The sequence below is a fragment of the Struthio camelus genome, chromosome 3 (assembly GCF_040807025.1).
Source record: "Struthio camelus isolate bStrCam1 chromosome 3, bStrCam1.hap1, whole genome shotgun sequence".
In the NCBI taxonomy this organism is placed as follows: domain Eukaryota; kingdom Metazoa; phylum Chordata; class Aves; order Struthioniformes; family Struthionidae; genus Struthio; species Struthio camelus.
Genome location: NC_090944.1, coordinates 141,211,126 through 141,220,230, shown reverse-complemented (window position 1 = coordinate 141,220,230; position 9,105 = coordinate 141,211,126). Strand labels below are relative to the sequence as shown.

The 9,105-nt window shown below is 44.0% G+C and overlaps 1 protein-coding gene across 1 annotated transcript in view; it reads right to left on the bottom strand.

The window, feature by feature from the left end:
* Positions 1-9,105, bottom strand: part of SLC1A4 (solute carrier family 1 member 4) — a 35,757-nt gene that overhangs the window by 11,164 nt on the left and 15,488 nt on the right. Inside the window, exons 4-7 of the mRNA XM_068940713.1 lie at positions 7,158-7,324; positions 3,600-3,833; positions 2,255-2,449; positions 1,412-1,546 (exon numbers count right to left, since the gene is read on the bottom strand). Coding sequence (XP_068796814.1) covers positions 1,412-1,546; positions 2,255-2,449; positions 3,600-3,833; positions 7,158-7,324 — 731 coding nt within the window. The remainder of the gene's footprint in view (positions 1-1,411; positions 1,547-2,254; positions 2,450-3,599; positions 3,834-7,157; positions 7,325-9,105) is intronic.

Genomic DNA, 9,105 nt, shown 5'->3' with positions numbered 1-9,105 from the left:
GTCCTCAGAGATCCCAATTTCCATGCCTTCTGTGTGACTAGCCCATCCATACAGCAAGGCTGTTGCTTTCAAAGAGCAATTCAGAGGGATTATGTAAAATCTAAACCAGGAACTGCCTAGAAACCCGCCAACTGGAAAAAACAGGCGTATGGCTAGCAGTGGGATTCAGGTCACTTGACCCTCATTAAACAGTGGTTTCAGCCCACCACTCACCTCCAACCAGATGTCTTGAAAGCAGATATTGCTGATAAGCTTTCAGATCATGTTTATTTCACTAGCGTTTAAAGGGTAGGCATTAAAGTTAGGCTTTCTGGAGCACTGAAATTAGGCATTAAGATTTGAGGGCAGAAAGAGGCTAACCATTCAGCTGTGATGTAATTCATGAGTGCTCAGAGAAGTCCTTCCAGTTTGATTTGCTAGTATTTAAAGAAGAGCAGACACAAAAAGGCTTATCTGAAAGGAAAAGCTGAGAGACCCATTTCCACAGAGCTCATTTAAGCAATAAGAAATCATCTGCACGTAGAATTTACACTTTTCATACACTCGTGGCTGGGTCCCCAGTACTTAATGCAAAATACATTTTCTAACCCTTCCCTAATTTCACTTAGGTGGTGGTACAGAAGGTAAATTTAGGCTTAAACAAGGACATTACCAAGCTGAGTGGTGGGATAAATTCTTCCAAACAGAGCTGGGCAAGGCATAATCTCTCATGTTTCAAAGAGGGAAATGGTTCTTGGTGAAAGGAGAGAAGATGCTGAGCAAAGGTCTGACCTCTTAGCTCTTTCCCAGAACAGGGAAAGGGAAAGTGATGTACCTAACTTACGGTTCCCAGCAGCACGTTCTGGCTGTGACACTGCCTACTGCTGTGATGACTGCTGCGTGCCCTCTGTGTCCCTGCTCTGCCAATGGAGGGCAGTTCGCTCTGTTGCTTCGATATTCTGACCAGTCTTGCTTTTGTTGTTCAGACAATAGCTGCCAACAGCTTCTAGTGGAGACTGCTTCACACACCTGACTCCCAGAAAGTTTTCTCCAACTATTCAGACTCAATTTCCTTTTCCTTCCCTTCCCCTTAGCGTCCATCTAATTTTCAGCAACATCAATATCTTCTTGCACAAACTTTTAACTATTCTTCTGAAGGTAACTGAAACCAGGGAGAAATCTGTTTCAATAAAGGTTGGGTAAAAAAGCTGAAGAGGAATTTTAGCATATGAACTTCTTTGACTGGAAAGGGAATGCCCTCTCCATTGTTCTCTGTCACCTGGCCTGTCCACCAAATTTCCTGTCCTGTAGGCAGCCACACCTCGTAGGTTTTTATTTTATAATATGCTACTTTGACTACCCTGCAGCAGGTTTCCACCTGATCGTGCAGCATGGCATCCAACAGCAGATATGTATGGCCTAAGGTACTTACACAATCCAGTCCACTGCTAATATCAAGGAGAGATCATTGGTTGGAAGTCCAATAGCCTCCAGGATGATAGCGATGGTGAGGACTCCTCCAGCTGGGATACCTGCTGCACCCACGCTAGATGCAGTGGCAGTCACGCTGCAAGTGAATGTACGAACCCAGTTAGCACGAGTTCTGTAGTGCTCCTTTCTCTAAAGTTACAGCACACATTTCCCCACCGTGGGAATTCTCAACAATCTCTGCAGTGAGAGACACACAGATCATTTGCTTCCCAAGCAAATCCTTTCCTGCCTGCCAATGCAGGATGGCGGAGGGGATAACGAGGCAAAGCAAAACAGCTAGGAGGAGGGTGATAATGAGAAATCGGTGATACAATGGCAGGAGACGCAGAGGTAAGCAGGGGCAGTGTCATGAGTATGAAATTGATACACAAGGAGCTAGTGAGCCAACAGAAGTACTTTCTAAGACATCCAGAGAGAAAGTCAGGGCAGCCTTCTGGGTAGAGGAGCATGCCACAATTACCCAGCTCAGTGGCAAGAGAAGTGGGGAGAGATCCTTAAGGAAGGAGAGGAATCTTGTGTGAGGAAAAGCTTTAAACAACTCAAAGTCTGTTCATAATTCAGTTACCCCTCCCAGGTTCCACCTTTTATTAAATCGAGATTCTGGCAAATCTTATAAAGCTTGAAAGACTCCATGCCTTAATCACCCTGTAATTATGTTTCATAGCAGCTTGCAAACCTTAGGTCAGAGATGTGGAATGCAAACTGCTAGCTATTAGCAGAAAGACCACAGACTTTAATGTGTCTGGGGGCCAGAAGGATGTGGTTGCAATAGCAAGCAACTTACAGAATAGTGAAGATCTGCCCAGCATTGAGGTCAACATTGTTCAGCTGAGCAATAAACACAGCTGCCATGCACTGAAAAATAGCAGCTCCATCCATGTTCACAGTCGCCCCAATAGGAAGGATAAACCTGCTGATCCTCTTGTCGACTCCATTGTTTTCCTCAATACATTTGATCATCGATGGGAGAGTGGCCGAGCTAGAAACACAGAAGAGGGAAAATCAATCACAAAGCCTTAGAGCGCGCTCAATGGAAAGTCACTGTCTCATGGCGGTCATGTTTCTAACACTGCAACATGAAATCCCAGACAAGACTATTATAAAGATGATGCCATTCTGTAGTTCCTCTCTGTCACAATGGCAGTGTCCCTCCTTGTTGGTATTGCCCCTCTTGAGCAGTGGCATTTAATAATCTGCTTATACCCAGAAATAGCTGATAAGGACTCTAATCTCCCAGGGGCAAGAACTCATGACTTAGCTCAGTATGCAGTGTAACAGGACTTTGGAATAACGAGCATCAAGGCATAAATATACTACAACAGATGCCAATATAAACACAGCAAATATAACAACAATATCTTCTTACTGGTGTACTATTAACTTTTCAAATTAATAGACAAATCCAAATTCACTGTTAGATTTATTTCTTGCATTATAAATGATACGGGTAAATGATTATAAATGATTCATAAATCCTCTACTACTTCATGTTGAATTCAGCTCCTGAGACAGTCATGCATCTATGCTTTTTGGAGATGACCTGGAATGATTTTATACTGTTGTGATCACTGATAAGAAGTTAGCCCCTTGGGAAAGCCGTAAACGACATGCTTGATAGTTTGGCAATCCTTGGCTATGAGAAATAAAAGCTGATCAGGCCAGATCCTTGAAATCAGTAGTGCTATGCCATTTTACACTAGCTAGTAAATCTGCTTTGCTTCGGCAAAATCAGTCTAAACTTGTTCCAGATCCTCTTGAACTTGGGAGAAATAAACTTCTCAAGTCAAAGTCCCTCACTACTGACCTTCATTTGTTACTTAAAATTGAAAGGACAACTAGTAGGATCTTTTTCAGGCAAACACTTTCACCCTTTCCATGAAAAATTTCCAACTCAGGATCACGCTATAGCCCCCACACTTTGAGGATCATTTTCGATAGCTAAATATTAGCATTTCTAGGGTAGTAGGCTGCTGATAGCAGTGAGACTCTGTATGCTCAGAAGTGTCTTTTTACAATCTCAGAAATAATATTTGGACCTAAAACTCATCGCAGTTTGGTGCCAGGATGCAACTAGTTTACGATCATGAATACAACCAGACTATACTCCCAAAAGAAGCACAGAAGCTCACCTGGAGGAAGTGGCAAAAGCAGTGGTAAGTGGTGTGATAAGTCCTAAGAGAAAGCGATAAGGATTTTGGCGTGTTGATAGAAAATAAATAAGTGGCAGAATGATTCCTCCATGGATGAAGTGGCCCAGAATAGAGGCGAAGATGTATTTTCCCAGACTGGTCACCAGAAGCACAATATCTTCCATTTCCACAATCTTGCTCCCAATAAGGAACATAATGCCAATAGGTACATACCTGTGTAAAGAATTATGGTCTGTCATTAAGTTCAAACACCAAGCTGTGAAAAACGCTGCTTTCTTTGCTACAGCTTACACTCTTCTGACAAATATGCTGCTCCTACTGAAGGGCTAGCACTTTATTCACCACACTCTCAGGTTAAGCAAATTTGCAAGGCCCCTCTTACACTCTTACTTGGTGGAAGACAAACCGAAAAACCTCCCACTGACCTATGCCCTGAAAGAGACCTCTAGGAAACCGCAGAAAGGACGCCAGACTGGGAGTGGACATGTTGGCAGAAGCCATCGGGACAAGACACTAGCATGGAGTTTTAGTCTGTCAGGGAGGAGGGTGGGCAAAGACCCAATGCTAAGTAGGTCACTGCTGAAGGGAAGGCTGATCGTAGGGAAGAAAAAGGAGCAATATCGCTCCAGGGGAGCTGAGAAAGGTATAGAAGAGTGGGCATTACAGAGTTTGGCAGCAGAAGCATGAAGTTGGGTCACTAAAATGGCAGACATACTGCACGCCAACACGTTCAGTGCAAGAAAGAAAAAGCTATAACCATTTTCAGTGGCAGAGAGCTCAGCTAAAGGCTGCTAATGCACATGCCAAAGAAAGCTATTAACTCTGCTCTTTGTCTACAGAAGATTAAGGTAAGTGACTAAGCTTCCAGAGCCTCCCTCAAGCCAACAGCCACATACATTCCCATGTCTCCTATCTGGAAACAGGTTTCCGGATGTCAGCATTTGTTTGGATTTCCCCTTGTCAGGAACGCTTGGAGCTGCTCAAGGGGAAAACGCCACGTACAAGCCCCAAACCCTCCTCCAGCCACACTAGCACACCTGGGGACAGTCCTGAAGAGGCAGATTTGCCCTTGCACCTGCAGCATAACAGCCACTAAACCAACTTTGGGAATCACTTCAGGCCTAGACCCAGTTCCTCCAAAGCTGTACGTAGGAAGTCTGTGTCTGAGTATTTCTGCTGACGTTGTTCATGCTCTTATCCATCCTGCTTCTAAGATTAGGAAATACCAAAAAGTCACCCAGCTCTCCAAAACGTCACCTCAGCCACACACGTGGCTGCAAATCTGTGGCTGCAAAACATTTGCCTGCACAACTCAGGAATAACGCTTTTATCCCACTCACCCCTCCAGTCCATCGTGACCATGTTCGGTGAGGCTGATTTGTGGAGCCGGAACAAACTTCAGAAGGTGAGGTTAAGCATGCAAAGGTTTGCAAACAGATGCAAGCCTTAAGATTTCCTTAAGTATCACTCACCTCTACCTTGCCTGCTTCTCCCCCAGCAGTTCTGTGGCTCCTCCGCTCTGCACAGAGAGCACCTCCACATGTTTCAGCTCAACATAAGCATCCTTTCTCTGGCCTCCCTTGGCCATATCTCTGGGCGGAGCCTGTTTAACCTTCCCCACACAACCTCTGCTAATTCTGTGACATGCTGCCTTTGACCTACGTCCCAATTAGCAAGGTCTCTGGGAGCGCCAGTCCTGTACAAGCTCTGCAAATGCGAACACCGGACTCAGAGCTGAGACTAGATCTCTCCCTTCGAAGTGGGAGGCTGGAGTGGAAGGAGCTGGAAACTGAGACCTAAGTGCTGCTGAATATGAAAGGCTGCTGAGCAGAGCTAGACAGAGCTCAAGCTGTCTCTTCTCTTGGTGGTATGATTGGACCCATTCCAAACTATCCTTTGGGAAGTACAGGTGCCTTGACAGGTTTTGGATAAGTATCAGGATGACACAAGAGTTTTAAGGAAAGAAAGAGAAGGACCATGGGTGCCCCACAGTGTCAGAATCAGCTGTGGTCCTGATAATCCACCAAGTAAAGGATTATACATCAACTGATTGGCTCGAAGTGTTAGCACTGTAATCAGCTGAATACAAGAACTGCCACTTATCTGTATTCAGTATCCCAGGAATTACACTCAAGAGTAGAAGACTTAAGCTGCTTTGAGATTTTGAATTTTTCAATCCCTTATGACAGTAACTAACACAGACCTGCCTGCGTAAAATCAGATGTTTTGTTAAAACCTTTATGCTTCTTACAGGGAGGGGAAAATAGCAAGAGTAAAAAATGCAAAAGGAAGGATGAAAACATAGTTTCACTAAGGTAAGTGCATAGCATTGGAAAGAGACAGAAAAACGTCTTACAGTTAATTTGTTAAGTAACAAATGACTTTTCATTTTTGCATGTCAGATATTAGTGCTATTGGTCTCAAAGAAGGAACCTAGACCATCCCACCTGAACAAGAACAGCCATACTTTTGCTTTGAGGCCTACATTCAACCCCATCAGGTGAATAAAACTTAGTCAGGAGCTTGGTCACACTCCAGAGCTGAGGTGGCAAGAACTGCTCTCTGGAGGTTCCTGTCTCCTCTGATCTGGTCTCTCGCCTAGTGAAAAAGTTCAGCGCACCCCATGCTTTTGCTGAGGGCCAAAGGCTTTGTGAGCTCAGTCAGGGCTACGTTCATCATCTAAATGTGTCTGGACAGTGCTAGTAACACTGGTTCCTGCTTCAGCCAGGAAAATGGAAGAGATTTTTGAACAGGAACAGAGATTTAAAGATCCATCATGAAACTCAGGCTCTGATGATAACAGTGGCAAAACGCTCAAGAGCCAGCACTATTGTTGCAGGAGGATGGAGACCATACCCCTGCAGTAGGATGACTGTCCCCTCTTTCTATGCAAAGTGACTTAGGTTTTCAGTCACCCTTTGACACAAGTCACAGCTGGGGCTCTGTATTTATGCACTCAACAGGACACCTCTCAAACCAAGTAACAGCGAGAGGGCTATCTTCCGATGTCCTTGGGCATCTTTCAGGTCAGCACATGTAACTTTTTGGGCAACAGAAAAATCAAGGCAGGAAGCTATAAGTATGATTTCAGTTATGCACCACATTTATAGGTGCACACCAAGCACAAACATCCTGGGCTTTTAAATGGCCATATTCTTCACTTGCTCACACCTCATTTACTCATGCCAGCCCAGGAACTGAGACAGAATAAATTAGGTATACGATGGCAGCTGGCCATGAGCTTCGGGTGCTTTGAAACAGAAAGCCTGATTTTCTTTAATTAATCTGAATGGAGCCCTTGAGAATATTTCTAAGCAACTATCTGATACGTTCCAGACTGACACCTTCGGGATCAGTCTAACTGTAGGTCACAAGCAAGAAGAAAAGACCCTATACAGTGGCATAGTGACGTTCATGACATTTGCTTTTGCTACGATGAGGGATGTGGCATGGAAAACCCAGAGGCAGATAAAGGGTAAGATTACTGAGCTGGACACTATTATTCTACCGCAGGTGTGTCTGCACTCACACACTTACCACATAATCCAGGAAACCAGGACCATAGTTGCCTCATTGAATGAGTTAAAGAAGCGAATCAGATCTTCCCCTTCGTGGCCAAGCTTTTTCAGTGCCACTCCTAGAACCAGAGCAAACAGCACCAGTCCCAGGATATTCATCCCTTCAATCTCAGTGCCAACAGGGATCTGTAGAGGCAAAAAAAGCAGCAGGCTTGTTAGATGGGAGACTGGCACAGAACCCAACAAAAGGTTCACATCTTTTTGATACTCTCTGATTAATCTGGAATCAGCCAGCAGAACCTGTTTTGGGAAGGAAGGCGCTTCACGCAAGACAGCTCAGCAGTGGAGACTGTAGGGAATGCGTTTATGCTGCTCAGGGGAACCAAACAAGATCTGGTCCAGGTACAGACTTCCCTAGGTATGAGCTGGCATGGGTGTACTGGAGAAGGAAAGGGCCTGTCACAACCCCCCCCCTTTCATATCTTTCAATACAGTACACGTGCTTTCAGCAACACAAAAAGAAAAACCCTCACAGCTGAGTCAGGACAAGCTCCATTGCAGATGTGAAAGAGCACGGAGAGAAATCATGCAAAAGCAGGACAAAATTGGAACAATGGTTAAAAGACTGCAGGTTTTCTCACTGCTTCCCTGGGAGGAAAGATGCTCTGGAAGAGACTGCAGGTACAAATAGCAGGTGTCGGTCGTCCTGACTTGCCAGCTCTGTTGATTCCAGTGGCTGTTATCATTTGTGTGCACTATGATCCTTTACCTCCTAAAACAAATCATATATGCAAGCTGCTTTCAGTAGTCTGGCCCCAAACACAGTTATTTCCTGACATCTCTGACAGGAATCTGCTTTCAGAAACTGCCAGCCCCTATGCTTTAATGGAATGTTTATATCATGGTGAAAACCAGGCAAAAAGAAACAACGTTATGAAGCAGAAAGAGGGGAGAAGGGGCAGAAAAAGGTGGCAAACTGTGAAAAGTTACTAATTCATCTCTCCATGTCAGCCATGGGAGATAGAGGGAAAAGATGAAATATCTGTTCCCCTTCTTCGAAATCCTGTAGCTAAACAGCACAAGTAAGAGGATAAAACCAGGATCTACCTATCCAGAAAAACTAGTGTGCTGACAAGCCCACTCTCCTGCTCCTTCACAGTTCATTCAGTTCTGTTCTTCAAAAAGAGCTGGAGTTTGTTTGGCAAAGTAACATCATAGGAACTTAGTGAGTGTTCTTGTGGCTTCACAAAAATACAATTGTTTTGACAAACCTTTTTTTTCCCCCCGACTTGGCAGCACAAGCTCAGCATGCCAAATTTTTGTTTTCTTTGGAAGGGCTTCTAAAACAGATTAGGTTTGTGGACAAGTTTTGGCCTTTTAGCTAGTTTGAGCAGACACTAGCTCACCGCTAGGAAGTAAAAATACATTCTGAGCTAAAAGCTTAAAATATTGACTGAAGATCTCAGGACACTGAGCTACTGCAGTGTTTTGGAGATAATACTTCTATCTGAATGTATTCTGCTGAACTGCATTGTCTCTTCCTAATGACCAATGGAAACAGAGAACTGCACAGAAGAGGAGTTAAAAAAACACCGTGGAGGCTAAAATGCTGTTTAAAAAAGTGTTCACAAAGACAAAAGCAGTGAAGCTTCTGGCTTTTTTAATTGCTAGCTACAAAATAATTAGATATACAGTTTCTAATTTTTCATGGTGCTTGTTTGTTCTGGGCTAAATTCTTCTCAGTATTTACTGGATTTTAGATTGAAAGAACTGGAAACATGGACAGGATATTAACAACGGGGCTCAGTTTATCTCCAAAGATGTCTGAAGTAATAGGCTGTTTTCTTCACACACGGTAACACTTTTCTGTCTGGATGGTTTTGTCCACCATCGAGGCACTATTTTTGTGCCTGAAAAAAACCCTAAACTCTTCTCATGCTTAGAAAGGTTAGACAAATATCTAACCT